General features: G+C 36.7%; 1 protein-coding gene across 5 annotated transcripts in view; it reads right to left on the minus strand.

Annotated features, from left to right (window-relative positions):
* COL14A1 (collagen type XIV alpha 1 chain) overlaps positions 1-27,333 on the minus strand; it is a 213,351-nt gene that overhangs the window by 181,833 nt on the left and 4,185 nt on the right. For all 5 annotated transcript variants that reach the window (XM_045453805.1, XM_045453809.1, XM_045453810.1 and 2 more), the window contains exons 2-5: positions 14,808-14,930; positions 9,046-9,162; positions 5,308-5,451; positions 405-494 (exon numbers count right to left, since the gene is read on the minus strand). In XM_045453805.1, coding sequence (XP_045309761.1) covers positions 405-494; positions 5,308-5,451; positions 9,046-9,162; positions 14,808-14,895 — 439 coding nt within the window. In that variant the 5' untranslated portion in view covers positions 14,896-14,930. The remainder of the gene's footprint in view (positions 1-404; positions 495-5,307; positions 5,452-9,045; positions 9,163-14,807; positions 14,931-27,333) is intronic.

Genomic DNA, 27,333 nt, shown 5'->3' on the forward strand with positions numbered 1-27,333 from the left:
CCACTGAATGGGTTTTAAGATGTGTGTGGGGAGAGCATAAGTTCAGATTTGTTTTTGAAAAGATTGCTCAAACTTCTGGGTAGAAAACAAATAGAGATTTTGCTAAATAATCCTGTACACCAGAAAAGAAATGGCAATTGACATGGAAAGAAATGAACAGATTCTGTCAGTATTTCAATAAAAAAAAAATTCACAAGAATCTGGTGATGTACTAAAGATGGAGAGGAAGTGAGAGAAAAGTGCTGACAGTTTCTACAAGTGAGGAAGGCAGGAGTGACATGGGGATGAAGGAGAGTTCCATATCAGATCTGCACTCTTCTGATGGGGCGACGGCCAGGTATGTGTGTATTGCTTGTTATTAAAACTCAACTGCCAAAATAAGCAAATAAAAAAAATAATCTGACCTTCTTCTGGTGGAGATGGTTTGTTCCCATTTCCTTTATCCACAATCTTGACTCTGGGTTTTGGATCCTTTCTTTTTTCCAAATCTTTAACTGGAAGGAAAGTAGAAACACAGCAACATGTTATGTTAATGTCTGAAAGAAAATATTCAGTGAGTTTTACTAAAACCTTTGCAAGTATTGAGAGTATTAAGTAGAAATTAGCTCCATGGTAGAATTCCACTCCCAAAGATTAGAACTGCTATTTTATTTTAACCTTGTCATGGGAAGGTGTGGAAAACACCTAAGGAATTACTTTGGCCAAGGACTCATTATGGGCAGCTGTATCTAATAAATTCAACCTTTCATCAACTGCTATGAAATCAGCATAATTATTCCCATTTTGTACATGAGGGAACAAAGGACTAAGTAATTAAAACATATTTCATAAAACCAGAAAGTGTTGGCTCAGGATTCAAGCCAAGTCTTCTGGTCTCTGAACAAGGTCAGTGAGTTGGCCTTTGTTCTAGGAAGATCATGTCCAGAAATATCTTCATTTGGAGTCAGGCTATCTGGGATAGAAGGTGGAGAATCCAAAATAATTTTCTTTCAAACTTAAAAAAAAAGGGTCCCTACTAATAAATAGTAGTATTTCTTTGTCAATTTCAGTATAAAATTAATACTGAATTAATTAATATATCTGTACCAATCTACTCCCTCATAGCTTCCCTTTCCACTGCTTGAAACTCCACAGCCATTTCCTGCTATTGCTTGGCACGTTCACTTGCTTGAGTCAGTCAAGACCACCACCAATGGCGATGGTTTCTGCACAAATAAAACCCCCACGAAAAGGCAGAAGCTATCTTATGATGAGATACTTCATTTAATTGTTGCATTCACTTCAAAGAAATCAGCAAATTTATTGCACCGTGGACTATGGAGGGGAAGGAATGATTTTCTCCGAACCATTATTCCTGCTTTCTCTAAGGTGTTATTCCATTAATGCTATCTCTATCATTCCCTCCTCTCCTCCTCTTCTTTCTACTGTCTTCGATCCCTTTGCTGAAAGAGTTTGAGACTTGCCAACTGCCAAAGTCATGTTGCTCTAGTTCTGTTATTTGTTTCCTTAGAAACCTTCCTTGGCTTTCTGGTACCCTAGAGGCTAAATTCCAAGATTAAAAATAAAAATAAAAATAAAAATAAAAAATAACAGTACAAGATGCCTTGATCCTGCTATTCCCACTGAACCTTTAATTTTCTAAATCCTTTTTTTTTTTTTTTTTTTTTTAGACCTCAATCTCTGGCTTTTTTATGAGTCTTGGCCACTTTGGAACACCCCCTTCTGTAAATTCTCCTCCTTGTGAGTTTTTACCAAGGCACTATCCTGAATTTTCTTGTACGTCTCAGACCCCTCCTTTACATTCTCATTTTTTGGCTCCTTTTTCTGTTTTCCATTCCTGAAACAGGATCATATACTAAAGTTGCCTTGCATCTCCGTACAGCCTGCCTACACTTTATTATCCCACAAGTGTAATGCTCACCCTCCTGTGGAAATTTTCCAAATCTACATCTTCAACCCCACCCACCCATAGGCCATGGCCTCAAATTGCTTACATTCTGTAAAAGAAGGCTGCAACTTTAATGTGAGAACAATTGTGCCGAGTAGTGATAGAAGCAGAAATAGATCTGGCAAAGAATAATTCCAGAGGTGGAGACTCATGGAAACTTCACGGAGAAGGTGACATTTAAGCCAGACTTGGAAAGATGAGAAGATGAACACAATTTTGTAGGCAGAGATTAACAAAATGTCATTCCAAAATGACAGGAAAATGGTGGCCAAAAAGAAAGTTTGCCAAATAGAGCCATAAACCATTCTGATCTATATCTATATCTATATCTATATCTATATCTATATCTATATCATCTATATCTATCTATCTATCTATCTATCTATCTATCTATCTATCTATCTACAGCAGTCATCTTTCAATTTTGCCCTTAGGTTACATATAAGATGTAATACATATGTCATACCAAGCTGCTGTCTTCCTCATGCAGGAGGCAGACTAAATTGGAAAACAGACGGTCATAAGCAAAGTGGCATTAATCATAACAACAGCAACCTTGCCCCTAGTATGTGCTGAAGTGAGTTAATCCACACAGTAATAGGCATATATCATTACTCCCATTTGCTGAAAACTGAGGCCATGCTTGATTTGCTTGGCCAAATATACACACCAAATCAGACATGCTTTTCTATCTTCAAACTCCAAATATTGTTTCTCATGCTTCCCTGTGTTCAGAAGATGGACTCATGAGGACCTCAAGTCTCTACACTAATTATAAACCCAAATGCACAGCATTTGTCTGGATCATCATTTTCTTGGACCCAACCATGAAAGTCTTCCAGGGAGGGGAGACCAGACTGATAGCTCCATTTCACAAGGAGCAAAACAAAAAAGAAAACCAACCAAAGTTATTTTAATATCACTGTTACACACTTTTATTTGGGAAGAACTAATCCCTCAGCTCGACAATAAAAACAATGCAGCTAAGAAATATATATGCTTACATATAAGTTATCCCACTAGTCTTAGACTGTCTCACTAAGATTATTTCAGTTTAAGCAAGCTGAAAACTACATTTCCTTCTTTTAAAATGTTTATTTATTTTGAGAGAGAGAAAGAGAGATTGAGTGCATGAGCAGGCAAGGAGCAGAAAGAGAGGGAGAGAGAGAATCTCAAGCAGGCTCTGTGCTGTCAGTGCTGAGCCTGATGTGGGGCTCGATCCCAGAATCTTGACATCATGATCTGAGCCAAAATCAGGAGTCAGACATTCAACTGACTGAGTCATCCAGGGACCCCTAACTGCATTTCCTTTTGTGTTTTGAGTAAATAGCTATTGGGAAAGCTTTTTAAGGTCACCTGTTTCTTACGCTGCTCAATCAGCGAACTACCTGAAATAATCAATTGCAATAACTTCAGCCTAAAATAAATGTCTCCTTGTCTTTTTACTGCTTCTCACAAATTTTAAGAAGTGTTATTTTGCTTACTCGGAATGTCCAAGGCCAGAAACTGAAGTACAGTTTCATAAAGGGAGACAGAGGCTGATTTATATGGAATAACATAAAAACCTTTTCCAGAGGCTCCAGACAATGTGAATCTCAAAAGAATGGCATGTTGAAACATCTCCCTGTCCTATTGACAGGTGGATTTACCAAATGTCTTTATTCAGAAGTTTTAAGAGGTAGCTGGTTTAAAAAGTTTTTTTTTAATTAAAAAAAAAATCACAAAATACATGTCCCAAAACATTACTTAGAAGAGGAAGAAAGAAAAAAAAAAGGAAAGAGGGGCAGAAAATCCAGATAGAACACTGCTACACACAGAGTTCTAGAAACCGCAGCCTCCCAGATTTGTGTATTAATCTAATGGCATGATTTTAAAAGCTATTGTTATTTGAAATGTCTAGATTTGCTTCAAAATTAGGGCAGAGTGGTGGGGTGGGGGGATAATACATGAAACAAGACTGGCCATGAATGGCTCACTGCTGAAGTGACTGACGGATACTTAGGGATTTATTATACTATCCTGATTTTTAAAATGTTTAAAATTATCCTTTAATAAGTTGGATTTTTAAAAGAGTCTATATTAACAATGAAGTAACACAGAAAGTTAACTAGGACAGGCCTCTTCTGTTTGCATTCACCATACACAAAACTTTCCCGTCCACATTTAAATGGCCCCTCCCAGGAAGAGGGTGTTGCTGTGGTCTCTGATCATGAGAATATAAGGTCACAGGGGAAGGGATCTGCCATGTTCCCAGTGCCTAAAATAGGGCCTGACACTTAGTAGTCATGCAGTATATATTTGGTAAATAAAAAAAACAGTGAATGAATGAATGAATGAATGAATGAATGAATGAGTATCTTCCTGAAAGAAGAATCACTGTCTGTATGAACAACTTTTAAACTCAGTATAAGGAAAGGCTTTCTAATGCAGACACGGATTGGGCTACCTTGGAGCTTTCTCTCCTGCTTAGAATATCTCTGCAAGCCCTGCCTTTCCCTGTCTGCCCAAGTTACTATTTGAGAACTGTCTCAAATACGAAGCCATCCCCCGTCCATTCTCATCCTAGCCCATTATTGGGGCAGAGAGATCACCTCCCTTCACAGAGCCCTGAATGTATGTCTCTAGCCAATACTTACCATATTCACAAATCTGTTTGTCATAGGACTTGGCACATAACAGGCCGATGATAAAAATCAGCTGATTAATTATTAGAAAAAGTTAAATTCCTTATTGTATAGACTGTTTACATAGAGGCTGGACTGGCAATTGCTAGGGATACTATAAAGAAGGTACAGGCATCATCTATTGAGTCACTCAGTAAGTATTTGTTGAGTACCTGCTATGTGCTGGGTAGATGAGTTGTCTGGGTAAGGTTCAGGGAACAGTATTAGGAAGAGTATTTGAAAAGTAAAAATTAGGGGCACCTGGGTGGCTCAGTTGCTTAAGCGTCTGACTTTGGCTCAGGTCATGATCTCGTGGTTCATGGGTTCGAGCCCCACATCGGGCTCTGTGCTGACAGCTCAGAGCCTGGAGCCTGCTTTGGATTCTGTGTCTCCCTCTCTCTCTGCCCCTCTCCTGCTCGTGCTCTCTCTCTCTCTCAAAAATAAACATTAAAAAAAAAGTGTGATGTAACTTTAAAAAAAGTAAAAACGGATTTAAGTAGGCGTGCAGTGAAATGGGTAAAGGGAGAAGCAGAGGTGCATCAGTGACAGGAACTCATGGAAGATTGTACTAAATGCTTTTCAAGATCTCCTCAAATCGAAACAATCCAATTTTAACCTGTTACAATGTTTACTATAGGCAAACTCAGAGCTGGAACAGAGTCCCATGCTGACACTTTCAGAACTGTAAATACGTACTTCTGAATTGGCCTTGGGCTGGCTTGCTTTCTTTGTCTTTATTGTATGCAATAATTTGAACTGTATAATTCTGGTCTGGCATAAGACCTTGAATAATTGCTTTAGTTGCAGTGTTCTGGAGATTCAATTGATTGGTTTTTCCACCTATAATAAAACAGAAAGATAAATCAGTACTAAGAAACAGGTTAATTGTATACATTAAGAAAATTTATTAATCAAGCAATCAAGACATTTAAAAATATATACGATGGTGCATATGTACATTGCACTTAACTTTAATATATTGTTCCTTCTCATTCTTAGCTCTACTCTTTGTATAACTTAAACAGTAGTCTAAATAGGACAAAACACATTCAGAAAAATCATTCATCACAATGCATTATTGCTTTTATATGCTAGGGAAAGTCATAGTACAGGATCAGAAGACAGTAAGCCCTTCCCATCAGATATATTCTTCAAGGAAAGAATTCCACTTAAGAGTGCAGGGAAAGGTATGGGCAGACTGAATGTCATTGTCTACAGTGGAATTTTTTGCTATAGTCTCTCTAAACTGAGTCAGAGCATCCCTGAAGCACTAGCAATTTAATTATCTCAAATCTGAGCATAACTGGCTCAGGATGTTGATGGAACCAATCATTGCCTGGCTACTTAAAAGTTAGCTTGGTTCATGAAAAGATTTCAAACCTCCATGATCTCTCCATCAAATTAGACTAACATCTAAGGCTTTCTTGGAAATACTGTTGATTAAATATTCAACTTTTATGCAAAATTCCAAAGATAGATTTCTTTTCTGATTTCTAATAGCACTTACTAAGTCTGATAAAGGAGAAATTTAAAACCTCTGCCTCACTAACACTAATAGCAAAAAGGATCTGAAATTTGCTGAATGAATTAAACATAACACAGATTATAATAAATATTAATCATATTCTCATAAAATTAATGATGTTATGTCTGAAATCTGAAACCTTTCTCTTGCCAAAACCCATTTCTTTAAATGCATTTATGTCCGAGATGTTAAACCTGGTTTCACAAAGTTCTATTGTTTAAAACTCATCTCCTACAAATACTTACAAATAAATCTTTCTTAATGTGTGCATCACTAAAAAAAAAAAAAAAAAAAAAAAAAGTGTCTTAGGATACTTTGTATTAGAGCCCCACTCTGAGAGGCATAAGGTGTATTATTTTACTAAAGGCCTTGAGAATCTTGCAGTAAAAAGGCTTTAAACTCTTTAAGACAGGAGTTCTTAACTTTATTTGACCATTAAACCATTAGGTTGTATAAGAGCTGTAGCATCTTTCAGATTACCATGGACCATGCTTTGGGAAAGACTGATATAAACAATACTTGGAACATCTCCTGCAGTGTTCAAATGTCTACATTTTGTGTCTAGACACGTTTATTACTCTCTTTATTTACTCTATTTATGTTTTATCAAGGAGATACCAGAGTGTCGACACTGTGTTATTGGCTTGGGTCACGGCAGCAAGGACATGGGGTCACTGGAAAAAATGTAACGAGTATTCATGAAGAAATCATTTGCTTTCATTCTCAATTTTTAGTTTGTCTCTGGAGGTGTTTAAGCAAGAGCTAGAGGTCTGCTTTGTGGGTATGCTGTGGTGGAGGGGATTGAAAGATCTGGCTGAGCTTTGGTTCCAAAGCTACACAAGTCACTTCCAAGACTCCCTGATTCCTTTATGACACCTACGTGAGGTACTCAATAGTTTAGTATTATCATCACTTAATCAGGTAGTTAAAACACTGATAACCTGAAGGAACAAAAAAAAAAAGAATAACCTTTCAAGAGCCAATATGGGGAATTCTCAGAGGTACCGCAAATTGGAAACTTGTATTTTATGACCTTTAAAGTCATGATGTTTAAGAATCTCTTTAACTTGAATTTCCCATGATGACTTATTTTAGAATGTAAACTGCATTTTCAGAAGTCAAAGTTATTTCAAAAGTGGGCCATGCTTCAAAATGAAAATTCTGAACCAGGCTTGAGAATGAAATACCGTTTTCTGCAAGTGAGTCACTTCTGTGGGCCACCATGGGAAAAGTTGGCATCGGTAACACTGAACCAAGAATCATTCTAAGGAGCCTATGGGTAATATTTGTTAATAGAAGAAGGTTCCTTTTTAGTAATGGCCGAGCAAGAAACCAGGTGTTTCATCTGCTTGTTTTAAATCCACCACTGGGTAAAATGTCCACAACTATGAACAACAGAGCATCTGTTGACCTCATTAAATGAGTTGCAGAAAGGTGTCTAACAGCAAGGAGTCCAGGTTCTTATAAATCTTTTTTTTTTTTTTAATTTTTTTTTTCAACGTTTATTTATTTTTGGGACAGAGAGAGACAGAGCATGAATGGGGGAGGGGCAGAGAGAGAGGGAGACACAGAATCAGAAACAGGCTCCAGGCTCTGAGCCATCAGCCCAGAGCCCGACGCGGGGCTCAAACACAGACCACGAGATCGTGACCTGGCTGAAGTCGGACGCTTAACCGACTGCGCCACCCAGGCGCCCCTCTTATAAATCTCTTTATCACCAGTAAAGAGGAAAAAATTATACTTATGTAAATATATATTATACAGATGTGTTATATGAAATATTTGTTATGTACTTTGTGAAAATGTATCCTAGGAAAGGAACTGAGGCCTGAGAGACGTACTCAAGATCATCTTTAAATCAATCATGGGTGAATATGATTGAGCTCCTACTATTTGGCAGTCACTCTTTTAAGTGCTTGGCATTTATAAATTAATTTAGTCCTTACAACAAGTGCTTCCCAAATTTAATACGCATAGGAATCCTCTGTGAGTCTTGGTAAAAATTAGATGCCAGTTCAGTAAGTGGGGGGTGGGGACCAATAGTCTGCATTTGCTCTCAACTGATGCTTCTGCTGCTGATTCCCAGAGCACATTTTGAGTTCCAAGCCTTACAACAACTCCATGAGGTGGGTACTAGTGCTGTTTGTGCATCTTGTGTAAGAAGAAACTGAGGAACTGAGAGACTAAATAACTTGCCCACATGACATCTTACGCCCCCACAGAACCAAGTTCTAAAAGCAAGCAGTCTGTTTTCTTGATCCCTTCTTTGTCTCCATGACCACCATGTGGCAGTGGAGATTCCTCCACATACTCTGTATTATTTTAGTTGATCAGATGTGTACAGTAAAAACATAAAATAGAAGAAAAAAGTCAACCAAAATTTAATGTATAAAAATGTACATAACTACTTTATCTTCATGATCAATAAATTTAACTTTTGTCTTTCCTGTTTTAACTTATCACTTATTTTTATAATGTATACTTAGTTTTTATAATTTTAATGTGTAATTGCTGAATAATATACTATCAAGTTAATTAATCATAATTTGCTCAGCTGGTCACAACCATCGGCCTTCCAGATGTACTGGATTTTTTTTTAAGTGTCAACACACCAAAAATATTCATCCTATGTCAAAACAGAAGTGGTGAAGATTTTAATCTGGAAACCTCTCCTGCGGAGAATTATGGTGAGCTCAATAGTGACTCTTTAGACTTTAGGAACATTATTAGGAATGTTATTTCCTTGATTAGAGGGTGAGATTTCAAGTTCAAATATTAAATTAAAAAGAAAACTTTCAAAAAATCCTCTTACAAATGATTTTAAAGCAACACTCAGTATTTCACATTTTTAGTTATCTATGTGTAAAAAGTTGCTAATACTCCACAAAATACAAACAGCTCTATTTTACCTGAAGCTGGAGTCACAAGAAGTTTGTATCCACCAAATTTTCCCCTTGGAGCCTTCCATGAAATCTGTATACTGTCCTGAGATAATACATTATATCGTAACCTTGTGGGTGGAGCCACTGAAAAAGAAAAACAAAAAAATTGTTTAAGTATTGAAACATTTAAGTTTCCATTTGTTAAACTGAAGAGTCAAAGTAATGAAATCAAAATATATGACTTCATCAACCTCAAAATATGCTCTTTCTATAACCCCATTAATGAATTGATCAGTTTGCACAATGATACAAACCCAAGAGTATCTGTTTCTTAAGAGATAAGCATTTGTCAAATAGTATTGACCTTATGACAAAAAACTGTGACTTAGGGTTAAAATTTAATAATCTGGTCGACTTTAAACTGAAGGCAATCTTGCAAAATGTGTTCATTATGTTACAAACATTGTGTGTGTATGTGTCCCTACTTGGAACATGTGAGCTTTTATAATCTACTCTCCTGGGGCCTGTTTTATGCCTTCAGGTTTTTTACTTTTGTAATCCAATATATTTTATGATAAGGTCATTTAAGAAGGCTATCATGGACATATTAGAGTAATAAGATCTTCATTTAAAAACATCTGAGAAAGAGATTAAAAGGGACCAAAATAAAAAAGACCAATAAAAGATAATTATGTTTTATAAACTTTGATCCATTCTTGAAATTTGGCTGATTTGTATCTTTTGGCAAGATCCATAGCACATGGTCATGACTCATCCCAGTATATTTAATCTTTTCTGATAGTTCACACAATGGGTACGTCTATATTACTTTTTACGTATGTCATTCAAACTTCAAAACATGTTTTTGGAACCCTACTATCAGTGTCCCAGAATTTCAAAAGAAATCCTTTAAGAAGAAGATTTTAATGATATAATATCGAAATTAGTTTGTCAAAAAAGAAAAGCTAATGTGTAACAGAAAAGTTGGCACGTACTACCCATTTTTATGCCCTGCTTTTCTCGCTTGAGAAAACACAGAGAGGGGGAGGAAATAAACATTCTCTTTCACAGGGATGTAGCATGACATGGAGTTTGGACACAAATTTGATTCTAGTTCTGCCACTTATTAGATAAAGAACCTTGAGTAAGTGATTGTTTCTTCCAAAGCCTTATTTTCAGAAAAGGTGACAGCAATACTTTCTGCACAACCTAGATGGCAATAGACAATAGGATAATGGATACAATGTATTATAATAGGTGGTCAGTAAATGTTTGCTCCTCTTGCCCTCACTTCAACTAATGGGTGATCTCAAAAGCTCACTGGATTTTCACAAAAAAATACACAGCTATCCCAACTTTACATATAAAGGAACCAAAGAGAAGCTAGAGATGTGTCCAAGTTTACATACTGGTGAATGACAAGCTGTGACCCCAAGCAAAATGCTCTGTTTCTTTGGCAGAAGAGCCATATTAAGAAGACACCCTTTATTGAGCTAGGTGAATGAGTGATTTACCTCTCTACAAACTATCCACTCATTCAAAATCAATGAGCAGTGAAGGACACAATCAAGAACAGTTATTCTCTGGGGTGCCTGGGTGGCTCAGTTGGTTAAGTGTCCAACTTCAGCTCAGATCATGATCTCACGGTTCACGAGTTCAAGCCCCACATCGGGCTCTGTGCTGACAGCTCAGAGCCTGGAGCCTGTTTCAGATTCTGTGTCTCCCTCTCTCTCTGCCCCTGCCCCACTCATGCTGTCTCTCTCTTGAAAATAAATAAAACCATTAAAAATTTTTAAAAAAGAATAATTATTCTCTTCCTGTTGTCCTTTACTACCTCTTAGCAGAGATTGCTAGCCATACAAAACAAAAACATTAGCTTACCATTCTCAATTTGACATGAATGGGAGAGTTTACATTTCTCTGGTTTATGGGATAATATGGATTTATCATAAGAACAACTACACTGCAATTCAAGAGGAAGATAGCTGAACCTAACATTTGGATGAACAGAAAAACTATTACTATTTTGCTCAGTGTGGAACTTGGGGAGAATAATGTATTCATAGGTAGGCTCTTATTACTTATGGAAGAAAATTTAAAATAAGAATTAAACCATTTTAAACAATATATCAAGTGTCTCCACCAAATCTTGCCAGTGGGCTGCTAGACATCATGGGCCAAGCTCATGACAGAGTTCTGCCTGAACGCCCTGGTGAAAGACAGCTGACATGCCTGGGAATCGTCAAGTGGAAAAGTACAGTAAATAGGATGAGGGCCTCAGGTCTAGGCAGTTGCAAGAGGATCAACCCATTCTGTTGGTACCCCAGGTGTGCGGACTTCTCAAGGAGGGCAAATAAGTCAACCCAGGATTCCTAGGTTAAAGATTAGAAATCTTTACAGCATTCTCTGGCCAGGCTACTGTTCTTCAAATGTGGTCTGAGTTTATAGCCTGACACGTTTTTTTAGTCAACAGCCACAGCCTTCTGAACCTCCAGGAGAAAGTGATTAGGATAACAATGGCCATGCTCTGATTCCATGCCCAGAAAATACAGAGGGTGCTCCAGACCCAGAGGGCACTGGCTTCCTTTGAACTGCTCAAAGAAATACAATGTAAAGCAACTGCAACAACAATATCCATCCACGTTCAACTTTTTAAACAATTTATAAATGATGCAGATGACTACAGTCCCATTACAACTGCTAGCAAAAAGCAATACCACCATTTTCTTTCATCAACAGACCACACCTATTGCCTATATATGCAAAAATACTCTCTCAATCATTAAAAGAAAATCTTGGGTAGACACAGAGTTCACACTTCCTTTAGGTTTTTGCCTATCGGGGAAAAACAGTGAACAGAAAAAATGCTAGTTAAGAAAGAAGAAGGCATGAGGTCATAGTATCAAACTTCAAAATTAGCTCCTTTTTCTCTGTATGGAAGACACTGGGACTTGTGCCAGAGCAAGGGTAGCAAGACTGACAGAAACATTGTAAATCCAGTGCACAAATAAATGTCTCATGGAACAAAAAGTTGTGGATCTTTAATGCCAGACCCATGCTTTTTCTTTCTGCAGCCCCAAGGAGGTCCTTCTATACGTACACTTAACTTCCAGTGATAATTACACTCTCTCTCCCTTTCAAATAGATAAAACTTAAAGTAAATTTTTTTAAGCAACTCCAATTATCTATTCTCTGCTCAAAATCAATCACATAAATAAATGGTGTCATGGTAGATAGAAATAAGATTCAGTTTCTCAAACATCTCACATACTTTCCTAAAAGCCAAAGAAGCCAATGACATCTGAAGTCTTTTCTTACTGGGATTTCCTCCAGCAGGTGCCCACCATCTTCCTTCTAGAAAGTTTCTCCACTGGACCATGCCTTTTCAATTCACCTCTGAGACCTCAAAGGTCCCCATCAGATAACCTCCAAGCACAAAACAGTTCAGATATATCCCCTGTCTCATCCCTTTCACCTAAGCTCCAGACCACCCACTACCCACCAGACATCTTGTCCTGGATGTTCCACAAACAGTGGAAGCTCCACATATGTGTCTGAGACTGACATCATCTTCAGATTAAACTTGCTTCATCATTTATTCTTTTTCAAGTTTTTTTTTCTTTTAATATTGAGAGAGAGAGAGAGACAGAGAGAGGTAGAGAGAGAGGGAAAGAGAGAATGCCAAGCAGGTTCTGCCCTGTCAGCACAGAACCTGACGCGGGGCCAATCCATGAACCGTGAGATCATGACCTGAGCTGAAATCAAGAGTCGGATGCTTAACCGAATGAGCTACCCAGTCACCCCTATTCTTTTATCTCTTCAACAAATGTCTACTATGACTGAGGCATTGGTCTGCATCAGAGATACAGACACCAATAAGAGAAGTACTGAAGTATAGGTAAACAAGCAATTATGACGCAAAGGTACAGAAGCAATAATAACATGTGAGTTGAAATTAAAGGTCCCGTCTACTGAGCAAAAAGCCTTACAGTCCTCTTTGATATTTCCCTTTTACACCTCCCTCCATATCTCATCAGGAAGGAAGTCTTCTCTCTTCTACCTCTGAAATGGTTCTTGGATTCACTCTCTTCTCTCTGTTCCCCCACCTGGCTCAGACCCTCAACCTCTATTTCCCAGACACATTAGTATAATCTTCCAATGGTCTCTCCTACTTAATTCTTATTCCCCAAGCCACTATAGGTCACAAATATGAGTAGCAGCGATATTGCTATCAGTGTCTCTAAAAACAGAGCTGTTTAAAATCCTCCACAATTTGGCTCCAATCTACCTTTCCAGCTTTGTCTTTTGCTACACCCCCACCCCACACACAGAACTTATATTGTGAGTTATCTGCCTAACTGACGGCATCCCTGAAAGCACCCCAGAAGGGTCTCTGTGCGATCAGTTACTCCATCAATGACCATTTCTGAATTAAGTTAGACTAAGATAGTGGCTCTGAAGGGCTTTGTGATTTGCCTGCTCTTTGTTCCTGAGGACCTGTGCTTGTATCCCACAGTTTCGATGGTGATTACCTGAGATTTCTAGTACCACTGTGGAAAGTGTTCTTACATTAATGTAAACGGGGTAAGCAGAATTTGTCTAACTGTTCCCTGTGTGTTGCATGAAGTAGTCAGAAATACGGTCTTTTGCTCAGTGTTTGAACACTGTTCGAGCCTGCCAAGGGTCACGTTCCATGCCTTTGCAAACAAGCACGCCTCACTTTAAGGAAGCAGGGTGTGGTGGTTCTTAACATTTGACTTTTCTACGACTGTAAATTCCAAGCATTAGACATAAACACTCCTAAAACAACTTTCTTTATCTCATTTACATTTCCTTGCTAAGCTGATGAATGACGATCTCTGTACCAACATTTCTGTTTCTGCAAGATTATCGTGTTTACCCAGTAAGCTAGTTTTGCTCATTTATACGCGTTGCGCACTCACTCCGGAGGTTAGCACACTTCTTCTGCAAAAGGCCAGATAATAAGTATTTTAGGCCTTGGGGGCTATACAGTTTCTGTCACAACTACTCAAATTCTCAATGTGAAGCAGCCACAGACATATGTAAACAGATAGCTGCATTCCAATAAAACGTTAATGACAAAAGCAAGCAGTCTTCTGTTATTTGGCCCATGAGTGGTAGTTTACCCACTCTTAACATACTTTAGAAAAACGAGTCGAAACCAAAAATAGAGGTGCAGATCCCAGTAATACAAACAGTAGATTTCAAAAATGAAGTTCAATGAAAACGAAGCTAGAAACAGCCAGAAATGCTTAAAATGGTGTATCAGCAGTTTCTGTCAGACTCTTAGGAAACTCTACATTGTGTGCTCAATTTTTAAAGAAAGGAACAAAATAAGGACCAGGTATCAAGTGGTAGAAATATTTTGTAGACCTTCTATTTAAGAGACAAGGCATGACTCAGGTACCTACATACACACATTATAGCTCCTCATTAATGGAACTGATTTGGTAGCATGCAAATTTGGCTTCTGCCGATTAAATCTGCACAGCCTTTTCAGAAGCATGTGAAGAACGAGCTATTCAACAAACCACCACAAAATGACTATGCTCAGTCACTGGTGAGGTCTTAACCGTCATCAAAGTTGTGTGGCACATTTCTACAAGGCAAACAGTTGGTAAAACTGAGTAAAAGCCAACATATGACCCTGCCTAGAAACACAGTAGAACCAGTGAAACACTATTAGGGTAGGTAAAATAAAAAATAATAATCGGAACCAGTGCAGCTAGAGTCCCAGCCCTAATGATTATCTTAAAGTTTTGCGTTACCTTGACCCTGGACAATGGTGCTAAAATAAGCAATTGCCAGAAAAGCTGGAAACAACCAGTATTGCATGTCGCATTGAAAAATCTTCATTTTATCCTCTGCTTTTCACATGAGATGCAGCAATCCTGGAAATAGAGAGCACAGGAATGTTTTGAGAAGCCTGAAAATAATGTATATGCGTCCTCTAAGACAGGCCAACCACCCAACATGGATTAGTAATGTCAGGAAGTAATTCATTCTCCCGGGCACCGTATACTTCACTCTGAAATATGAACTGATAAAAGAAAACCTTTTGAGAAGATGCTGTAAATGGAGAGAATGATCTGAAAGATTTGGGAAAGATGTTCAGAAAGTACTTTGTGACTCCTCGTAAGGCATAAATTGCACAGTGAATTTTCCAAATGGTTAAATTCCAAAAGTTTATGTGAAATGAGCATTATAAATGAGACAATCACAATTTCCTTGACAGGAATGTGTTCCTCCAGGATTTTTCACATAAAGTCAAAAGTCCTTCTATTTGCCTACAAAGTAAAGATATATAGGACCTTTCTTCTGGTAATTAAAGAGAATTTGAAAAACCACTTTGTGCTAATACTAAATCACTGTTCTGCCTTTATTTCACTGGGCTGAAAAATCTATAATCGTTTCACCTTTTCTTATAAATTTTTTTGTCCTACATGTAAATCTAAAAACTCTTCCGAGGTTTTCTTTTTCACGAGGAAATCAATGAAAGAAAAACTACAAGAAAAAGAGAAATGAAAAAGGGCAAAAGAAGGTAGGTAAGGAAGAAAAGAGGGAGGGAGGGAAAGAGGAAGTGTGAAGACAGAAGAAGCAAGAGTGACTGGTCAATTTACGAGCGCAGTCTACAAATTGTTGACCGTAATTATTTTATAAGCCACTACAAAGGAGAAATTCCAAGAAATTTCCTCAAAGGATAAAAAGACATCTGAAAAGTTTTCTTCTACCTAGGGCATTTTTTCATTCATGTATTCATTCATTCATTCTCCAATATTGTTTCACAAAAGATCTGAGGCAAATTTCAGATAAATAGCAAATAATGTTTTTAGTATGTCCACTGTGATATTTAGAACATATTTAATTACACAATTTATTAGCAAAATTGTGTGATCTCTCAGCTTAAACCTTATCTTTCTTGGTTCTTGCTCCCTTATCAGTATTCAAGGGGTGTGTTTCTGACTTCTCTTCTCCCTCCAGAATAGAGAATCTATATATCCACTTTGCAGGGGGTTTTTTTGAGGACAAGTTTTTGTTTTGTTTTGTTTTGTTTACTCATCAATGCTATGTTTTGTTTTCTGATTTATTTCTGCGCGTATCATCAGGAATTGCTTCTTTTCACTTTTCTCTTCTTATTGTTTTATTTGCTTTTTGTTTTTCTTTGTGATTTTGTTTTTTGTCAAATCTTAATGAGATATTATTCTTTATTTGAGGCCATTAATTTTCCTCTGAATATGCTTTGGCCACATCATATAAGCTTCAACTTCCTTTTTAACTGAAGAGTTATTTCAGTGAATGTAGTAAAGCCTAAAAGTCTATGAACAGAGAAAGCAATAGGACTAATGCATTTACACCTCTGAGATTCTTGTGTAATTCCAGAGTAATACAGTGTATATTCAGAGGAATAAATTGTATTTCCCTCAGGCAATCATTCAAAAACAAATTGGGGGGCAAGTACTTTTTGTATAATACCCAATGATAGTCTTGTGTACAACTCTTTTGTGTTGCCAATAAAAGGGAAATCTGTAAGCTTTGATATTCATGTAAATAAACAAGCTAAGATCCTGTAATAAAAATTTAAAAATGTGCTCAATTGTGCCTAGAGACCCAAAAAATATCTTCTCCTATCATCCTACCATAGTTCCAAAATACTAATTACAAAAGAATATTTCTTTGGGGCACCTGGGTGGCTCAGTCGGTTAAGCGTCCAATTTCGGTTCAGGTCACGATCTCGTGGTTCGTAGGTTCGAGCCCTGCATTGAGCTCTGTGCTGACAGCTCAGAGCCTGGAGCCTGCTTCGGATTCTGTGTCTCCCTCTCTCTCTGCTCCACCCTGCTCACACTCTGTCTCTCTCTCTCTCTCTCTCAAAAATAAACATTAAAAAAATTTTTTTCAAAGAATATTTCCTTGGACTGAAATATTCACATACTGGAGGCTCCTTAAAATTCCAAATGGAAAGGCAATACGTTAAGTGCCTATTCTAAAAGAATAAGCAACACATTAAGTGACTAATATATGTATTTATTATATATATATTTAGCATTTTAGCATGGGTTGATTCACCACAGATTAGTAAACCAACCATTTGTCAGAACACAAAGGAAATTGAATAAACAGTGAGCAAATTTTGATAAATTAAAGGAGCAAAGACCTTGGGGCATATATAGAACCCTCACTCTACAAAGGCAAGAATAAGATTAGATGGATTATCCAAAGAGATATGAGTGGCACTTATGTAGACAGAAGGCACGAATACAGAGTATTTCAAAAGATATGGGAGTGGGCTTCAGCCCTAACACAACCAAGAAATCAATAAATCTGCCAGGCACCCAGACAGCTGTCCTGTACAGCCCCCAAAAAACCATACCAGCAGAATCACCCTCTCAACTCAAACAAAATATTCTAAGATTTTGTACCCCAACATTATAACTGTAGGTTTCAACCAGAACCAGGCAAGGGGAAGAAAGGTAAGGAAATAGGCCACATTTGTGTTTCTGGCATACATTTTAAGATCAGGGGACTTTTGGTTAGATACCACACGATAGGATGTTAACATAGGAGAAAACGATCCTTTTACAAACCATAAGCCAAAAGACTTTCTCTGTTCTCTTCAAAACACAAGTCCTGTGTCCAGGTGTTTTGAAGCAATAATTAACGCAACACAATGGAAGCTAATTTGCATTTCACAACATTTAATTTTAATTAATTAATTAACTAATCAACTATTCTACCCTACTCTTGGTAATTTAAAAACAAACAGTATTATTTAGATGGAAAAAATTATGCCATAGCTTATCTTTAAATCTTCCTTTTTGTTGTTTACTTTAAATTAGGATGAGTAATACCATATTGAGAGAAGTGGAATTTTAGTTTTCCCAAGGTTTTCTGCCAAGTCTCCAAATTTTTGGACAGTAAAATAGGGGCAAGAAGAATCCCAATTCCTATTAAAGTGCCATGAGACATTTTAACATTTACCAAAATGTCAAAGCCTAATTTGTTGAAACTTTGCCCCAAATGCTGCCCAACACAAATAACTCTGCCTTGGTTTTTTGTTTGTTTGTTTGTTTGTTTGTTCATTCGTTTTGTTTTGTTGGTTTAAAAACATCATATTAAAAATGGGTACTTAGTTCTAAGTTCAGAAGGTATACACCCAATTCTGGGAAAGTTGATAATGTTCAGTATAAGTTTTCTCAAAACACTGTCACAATTTTGTGGTCCATAATTTAAAATTATCCCAATTAGGGCTAATTTGCCCTTCTACTTCATGTGTTCTGTTTTATTTAATCTCGTTTGTATAGTTGAGATTAATAAGGAGCAAAGGCCCTGAGTATAGCCAGTTTTATCAAAATTCCTTAAAATATTTATTCTAAAGTTTTTGTAAACCACTGATACACACACATACATACACACAAACACTTGTACAGACTTCCACACACATGTACCTTCCAATCTTGCATAATGTTCTCTTCAATCAGTGCTGACTTACAAAAAAAAACCCAACCAAACAAACCATGAACTTCAACAAAATCTTTGCTAGCTATCTGGCATTTGGTCTTGAGAGAGTTTGTTATTTGTAGTATTAAGATTCCCATTCCAACAATCTCTTGTTGAGAGTCCCACTATATAACCAAAGCTCTCTACTTGCTACTAAGGAAAATACAAAACTTTATACTATACAATCCCTGCCCTCAGCGATCTCACAATTTTATTGAAAAGAAAGATCACAAGCAAATACATTGCAAAGCTTAATAAAAGTAAGTATGAAATAGAAGAAAGACTTAGCACAAAGTGGTAATATAAATAGAAAACTGGGAGTTAGGAAGACAATTCTGCCAATAATTTGTTAGGGGTCCTTGGCTAACTGGTGTAACCACTCTGACTTGGTTTCTTCATACAAAATGTGCAAATTAGCATCTATCTGATACAGTGATTGAGATAATGCAGATAATGTATTTAGAACAAAGGTAGCTCTCAGAAAGTTCTAACTAGTTCCAAGTTAGCAACACATTCTAAGAACATGAAGGACAAGGGAATGATAGAATCAATAAATTTTGCTACTGGAGTAGACACTAAAGGAGGAAGGAAATGCAGGATGTCTTTATCTGTCCCATCATGTTACGGTTGTAGGACTAACTTGGCAAAAGGCTTAGGTAAAAACCGAAGACCCAGATAATGACAGAGACACAATTATTCGCATGAGTGAACTGCTTTAAACTTTTCAAAATATGCTCCTATCCATGTTTTATCATTTCCTACATGACAGCTCTATATAGATTGAAAATCATCAACCATACGAGCATGTGAAAAATTTGACTTAAGAGCAACTCATAGACTTTAAAAAAAAAGACTTAGCAGTTCTAGTTGACAAGTTCATGCAAAGATTTAAAAGAAATGAGGATGTGAAAAAAAATGGGGATGTTGAAGCATGTTTTAAGCCTAGGAAAAATAAGAATCAGAGGCATATGATGAATGTCTTCAAATACTTGAAGAGATTTCATGTAGAAAATAAAACAAGCTATTTTGTGCAACTTCTGCAAATCGAAGTTGAATCGATGAACCAACCCAAAGAGATGTGGATTTAGATGTAAAAATTCTCTAACTTAGAACTGGGTCTTCTCTTTTACTAGAAGTTCTGAGGCAGTAGCTTATAAGAGATACTATAGAAGGGAAAGGGAACTGGACAAAATGACCTCTAAGATGCTTTCTCCAACCCTCTACTGTTTATACTTTAATGTTCACTTTATAAAAAGACAATTTTATAGTCAACTGATGATCTAGGTCATACAGATTTGCAGATAAAAAAGCAAAGACTAAAAACAGGTCTATAGTTTTTAGATCTATTGCTTTGGTCCAGTGTATTAACATCGTTTAGCATTCTTTATTTCTTCTCTGCAGTGAAAATACCACCCTCCTCACATCCAGAATAACCAAAGAAGCTTCCAGGATTGGCTAATGAGGTTGACTTAAGCCCCAGAGGAAGTTAGTGATTATTACTTTTATCTGTGAGCACCATGACATAGTAGAAAACAACTCTAAATTAGGAATAAAGAAGACCTAGCTTTGGTGCTATTAGCTTGGTGACTAGCCTTTCCCACCCCCCACCCCTGCCCCCAGTGAACTCCCCATTGCGCATGGCATTGTGACCAGAAATCAAGTGGAAAGCCATAGTCTTATTAGCATAAAGTATCAAAGGGCAAAAAGAGTTCAGGAACTCTAGAAACTGCAAATTGAGAAGGGACATGTCAGAGATGAGTGTGCCACAATGAGGAGAAATAAAATCAGCATAAAAACGCTCTTCAAATCCTGGACACTTCAGAATGATAAAGAGTCAAATAATCAAGAAAACTTAGCCATTATAAATGTGTGTGCATTTAATAGTAGAGCTTCAAAATACATGAAGCAAAATATGATAAACTAAAGAAAGGAATAATAAGCAAAATTACAGATGTTAACACTTCTCTCAGAAACTGACTGAAAAACTAGACAAAGTATCAATAACAACAAAGCAGATGTGAATAACTCTATCAACAAATTAATCTGTAATGATCATTACATCCAACAACTGCAGAATGTACTTCTTTTTTTTAAGTGTACACAAAGTTTTATAAAACTGGCCATATACTGGACAATAAAATGGGATTCAAAAAATTTCAAAAGCTTGAAAGTTTACAGAGTATGGTTTCTGACAGTAACAGAATTAAATTACAAGCCAACAATATCAGGGGCACCTGGGTGGCTCAGCTGGTTAAGTGTCTAACTTCAGCTCAGGTCATGATTTCGTGGTTCACAAGTTCGAGCCCTGCATAGGGCTTTGTACTGACAGCTCAGAGCCTGGAGTCTGCTTCGGATTCTGTGTCTCCCTGGCTCTCTGCCCACCCCCGCTCACATTCTGTCTCTGTCTCTTTCTCTCAAAAGTAAATAAACATCAGGGCGCCTGGGTGGCGCAGTCGGTTAAGCGTCCGACTTCAGCCAGGTCACGATCTCGCGGTCCGTGAGTTCAAGCCCCACGTCAGGCTCTGGGCTGATGGCTCAGAGCCTGGAGCCTGTTTCCCAATCTGTCTTCCTCTCTCTCTGCCCCTCCCCCGTTCATGCTCTGTCTCTCTCTGTCCCAAAAAAAATAAATAAACGTTGAAAAAAAAATTAAAAAAAAAAAAAGTAAATAAACATTAAAAAAATTTTTTTTAATCAAAAATATTACAATATCTTTAAAAATTCAAAGTATCTAGAGATTGAACATGTTTCTAATTAATCCATAGGTCAAAGAAGAAATCACAATGGAAATTAAAAATATTTGGAAGTCAATAAAAATAAAAAGACAACACATGAACATCTGTGGAATGCAGTTGAGGGATTAGAGAGAAATCTCTAAGTTAAAATATTTACATAAAAAAGAAAAAACATTTAAAATCAATGATCTAATGTTCTACCTAAAAAAGCCAGGAAAAGAAGAGCAAATTAAATCCAAATTAAATTGAAGAAAGGGATTAGTAAAGAGTACAAACCAAGGAACTACATAAACTAATATTAGTGAAAATTAACAAAGCCAAAATTTGCTTCTCTGAAATATTAATAAACTTGAAAGATCTTAAGAAAAAGTGATCAAGAAACAAAGATAGGGAACACAACTAACAATACCAGGAATAAAAGAAATTATATCACCACATATTTCACAAACCAACAAATGATAAAAAGGAAAAACATTAATAACTTTATGCCAGTAAGTCCAAGAATTTAGTTTGATTGGAAAAAAATCTTTGAAACACTGAGCTTGCTAAAACAGACATATGAAGAAACAGAAAATCCAAACAGCCCTATATGTATTATAGAGATTAAATTTGTTATTAAAAATATTCACAACCTAATGGTTGCCAGAGGGGAAGGGAATGGGAATTGGGCAAAATGGGTGAAGGGGAGTGAGATATACAGGCTTGTGGTTATGGAATGAATAGGTCATGAGAATAAAAGACACAGCATAAAGAATATGTCAGTGACATTATAATAGTAATGTATCAGGACAGATGGTGGCTACACTTGTGGTGAACATAACATAACATAATATAATGTATAATGTATAAACTTGTTGAATCACACCTGTTGTAAATCTGAGACTAATGTAACATTGTGTGTCAATTATACTCAAATATATATATATATTTTCTTTTTATGAATATATATGTATATATATGTATACATATGTTAAGCAAAGTTAGAGATGGTTTCACTAGTGAATTCTATCAAATATTTAAGGGAGATAAAATATCAATTCCACACAAACCTTTTCAGAAAACAGAGGTGAACTAGCATCTTTTTATCAAAAACCGACGTCATTACAAAAAATTTAAATTTACAGGATGCCCTTCATGAACATAGATACAAAAATCCATTCACCAATATATATAAAAATCATTACAAATGGGGTATATTCTAGAAATGTTATGACTAATTTAATATTTTAAAATCAATATCACTCAGCATGTTAGACAATATATAAATAAATATACATATCCTCTCAATAGAAACAGAGAAAACACTTGAGAAAATTCACTACCCATTCATGATTTAAAAGAAACCTAGCAAACTAAGAATAGAGGGGAACTTTATTAATCTGACAAAGGACATCTATGAAAAAAATCATATATAATGGAGAAATATTGAATGCTTTTCTCCTAAGATCAAGAATAGGAAATGGATGGGAATGCAAACTGGTGAAGCCACTCTGGAAAACAGTAGGGAGTTTCCTCAAAAAAGTAAAACTAGAACTACCCTATGACCCAGCAATTGCACTACTAGGTATTTATCCAAGGTATACAGGTATGTTGTTTCGAAGGGTCACATGCACCCCAATGTTTATAGCAGCACTATCAACAATAGCCAAAGTATGGAAAGAGCCCAAATGTCCATCGATGGATGAATGGAAAGAGAAGATGTGGTGTGTGTGTATGTGTGTGTATATATATATATATATATATATACATATGTATATATATATATATATATATATATACACATATGTGTATATATATATATAATGGAGTATTACTCAGCAATCAAAAAGAATGAAATCTTGCCATTTGCAGCTACGTGGATGGAACTAGAGGGTATTATGCTAATCGAAATTAGTCAGAGAAAGACAAATATCATATGACTTCACTCATATGAGGACTTTAAGATACAAAACAGATGAACATAAGGGAAGGCAAGCAAAAATAATATAAAAACAGGGAGGGGGACAAAACATAAGAGACTCTTAAATATAGAGAACAAACAGGGTTGCTCGAGGGGTTGTGGGAGGGGGGGTGGGCTAAATGGGTAAGGGCATTAAGGAATCTACTCCTGAAATCATTGTTGCATTATATACTAACTTGGATGTAAAATAAAAAATAAATTAATTGAAAAAAGAAATTAAAAAAATTTCCTTCTGAATGAAACAAAAAAAAAAGGAAATGGATGTCAGCATTGTAACATGTTTACCATTTCATTCAACATTGTACTAGAGGTCTTAACCAGGGCAATAAGGTGGGAAAAAAAAAAAAAAAAGAAAGAAAAGGCAGAAAGAATGGGAAGGCAAAAGTAAAAGTATCTTTATTTAAAACCAACATGATTTTTTGCACAGAAAACCCTAAAGAACGTATCAAAGAAAAAAAAGACCTACTTGAACTAATAAGTAAATTTAGGAAGTCTGCAGAACACAGATCAACAGGCGAAAATTAATCATATTCTTATAGCAACAAACAAATGGAAAAGAAAATAGTTTTTAAAATTCCATATATGATAACATCAAAAAACACAAAATACTTAAAAATCAATTAAGACATGGTATCCTCTACACTCTTTGATGTAAAAACTATAAAAATACAAAACTGAATTCCTGAGAGAAATTTAAAAAGGCTTAAATACATCGAGTAGTATACTATGCTGGGATTGAAAAACCCAGTATACTATGTTCATGGATTGAAAACCCAATTGTTAAAATGTCTTCAAATTAATCTATATGTTCAAAGCAAGTTTAATCAAAATTTCAGGTCATTTTTTATAGAAATTAACTAATTGATTCAAACAATTTGCAGGGAAATGCAAAGGACTTAGAACAATCAAAACCATCTTTGAAAAGGAGAACAAAGTCAGATGACTCATAATTCCTGATAACAAGCCTTACTATAAAAGCAACTGCAATGACAATAGAGAGGCAGATTATTCTTTGATAAAATTTGCTAATAAAATTTTCATATGAATAAATACACTAATATTAATAAGTGAGATTAGTTTGTAGCTTTCTTTTTATGCTGTGTCAAGTGTGTATATCAGCATTATTTTTCTGATTTCATAAATTTAATTTTGATTTTTCCTTTCTTTCTGTAAATGGTCCTTTGGAACAGTTATAACAGTATTGGTATTATTGATTTCTTGTACATTTTTTTAACCATTTAATTACAAAATCATGGAAGTTTGGCATTTGGGGGAGGCTACTTTTTTCTTTTAATTGTTTTTAATGTTTTATTTATTTTTAAGACAGAGAGAGAGACAGAGCATGAGTGGGGATGGGGCAGAGAGAGAGGGAGACACAGAATGTGAAGCAGGCTCCAGGCTCTGAGCTGTCAGCACAGAGCCCGACATGGGGCTCGAACTCACGAACTGTGAGATCATGACCTGGGCAGAAGTCAGATGCTCAACAGACTGAGCCACCCGGGTGCCCCAAGGGGGAGGCTACTTTTTAACAACTTTTTCAAATTTTTTATGCCTGTTGTCTTATTTATAATTTCTATAAACCTAGGATGTTTTACTAATTTGTACTTTGCTTAAAAGTAATCCATTTCATCCTTGTTTTCTAATTTATCGACATACAATAATTGTAATTAGTATTCAATTCTTATAAATTCCTGTAATTTTGTGATTGTTTTCTATTTTCATTACTTAAACATTTGGGCTCCTCTCACTTTGCTTCTTAAATTACAAAAAAAAAAAAAATAAAAAAAACTGTATCAAATTCACAACATCAAAGTAGAAGGAAAAGAAGCAGTAAGCTAGAAATAAGGAAACAGGGAGGAGAGAAAAAATTATAAAGACAAGATGAGAAGGTAGTAAAAATACAGAAAAAAACAAGGGAAAGAGGAAGACAGTACATACTGCCTGTGTTCAAATCTCATACAGACTTTTCTTAATAGTGTGTCTGTCACTTGCTGGTTTTGTGACCCCAGGCAAGGTAGTTTCTGTCCTGGGAGCTCAGCAATCTGAACTCTAAAAGAATAATATTTACTTCTGCAAGTATTTGAGAGACTTGAATGTGTTTCTGAAAGACAAAAAGGCAGGTACTCAAAAAAAGAAAAAAGGCAGTACTTCTACACATACATACACACACACACACACACACACACACACACACACACACACACACACTCATACATAGTATAAAGACAAAAAGGGGATGCCTGGGTGGCTCAGTGGGTTAAGCATCTGACTTCAGTTCAGGTAATAATCTCACAGTTCATGATTTCAAGCCCCACGTTGGGCTCTGTGCTGACAGCTCGGAGCCTGGAGCCTACTTCAGATTCTGTGTCTCCCTCTCTTTCTGCCCCTCCCCTGCTCACTCTCTCTCCCTCTCTCTCTCAAAAGTAAATAAACATTAAAAAAAGAGAGAGAGAGAGACAGAAAGGATCCAAGATCACCTTCCTGGCCAAATATGGGCCAGTGTTGCCTAGATTGGTAGTCCTCAAAATAACCTCAAAATAGTTCAGTCTATGAACTATGAGATAAGAAAATTATGCCAAAATGTAAATCAATGCATTGGTTTGCTTTCTTCTTCAAGAAAGCTTTGCTATGAAAAAAAATATCTCTGCTGAACTAACAGTTTGCTTACTGACATATTTGATTTACAACCTGGTACAGTTTTATCTCAGCAGGCAGAAGTAACAGTTTGTGGATAGACACCAATCAGCAGACTATAATTTGCCTAGCACTGGCTTAGATCCCTCACTGTAGACCTCCCAACGGATTGCATCTGCCCCTCTGTCCACCGTAACTCTCCAGCAAACCACAGAGCCTTGGTAACTATTTTTACCTTCTGGGTTTTGGATACTTTAAGACATCTAGATGGCAGCTTAGCCCATAATAAGAAAGGTTCAAAGTGCATAATAGGTCATGAATAAGTGTTGATTGATTGAATAATAGATGACTGAATGATCAGGGCTGATGTGTATAGGTTACAGTTGATGCACTGTACAATTTGCACTTGGCCGAGAGTGAGCGATGCTTGAAACTGGCACTCTGCTTTCCGAGTTGAATGCAAAGCTGTGTTATTCAGAGGAAAGGGTACTATTTTCTTCTTCCAATGGCATGGGTATGCCCAGAGAGACCACCTTTTTCTAATTCATAGAAAGACCCTATGTAGATTAACAGCAGTCCTGTGAATGACTCAAATGCAAGGGACTTGACTGCAAATTGACCTCAGAAGACCGCTCAATCTTAAACTAGGTGCTGTAAGTTCTACAGGATAGAAGGCACAGCCATCCCCAAAGCATGACAAATTAGAGTGACAACTCCTTGATTCAGGAATGATCCATGAGCTGGCTCTTTCTTTTTACCTCCTTCTTTTTTTAAGGACTGACATAACTCCTTGGTCAAAGAAATGGAGGGTTGTCTTTAACTAAACTCTATACTATAAGCAGTATAAGGGGTAGCTGCACATCTCAGTGTAGGTATCTCATCCTTTAGGAAGGCTTCCCTGATCTCCCAGGTGTGGGTCACATGCTCTACCATGTGTTCCTATGGTAGTAATCTTTATATTGCACTCTGAAGCACCTAACACTGTACTGTAATTGGCTATTTGCATTTCTACCTACCAACGTGTATTGTATTTTGAATGGTTGGCACAATTTTGGTACATGGCAGGAGGCAGCTCAGGCAAGTCGAGGAAGAATGGAAGCCAAAAACCTGCAGTAAACTCTTTTTAGGTATCAATTCATTTCAATGTAGATTATCAATTTGTCTATAAAAACAGACAGAGAGCCACCCAGGAAGGAACAGACGGTTGTCTAATAGTGTCCTCTTAGTGCCCCTAGTTATAGACACATCCTAAGACAATCGATGGACTCAGCAAAGCCCAGCCTCCCTCTAGATCAATTTTCATAAACAATCCAGGTAATTTCTGGGAAGAAAGAGACCAAGCGCTGCTCCCAAAAATTGAAAGTTAGAGACACCTGCCTGGATAGATCCAACAAAGGCCCACTGACGGCTAAGTTTGCCAAGAGCATAGATTAAAAAAATCACCTTGAAGAAATGGGGAGTCTAGTCTCCAAG

The sequence above is a fragment of the Leopardus geoffroyi genome, chromosome C3 (assembly GCF_018350155.1).
Source record: "Leopardus geoffroyi isolate Oge1 chromosome C3, O.geoffroyi_Oge1_pat1.0, whole genome shotgun sequence".
Classification (NCBI taxonomy): Eukaryota; Metazoa; Chordata; class Mammalia; order Carnivora; family Felidae; genus Leopardus; species Leopardus geoffroyi.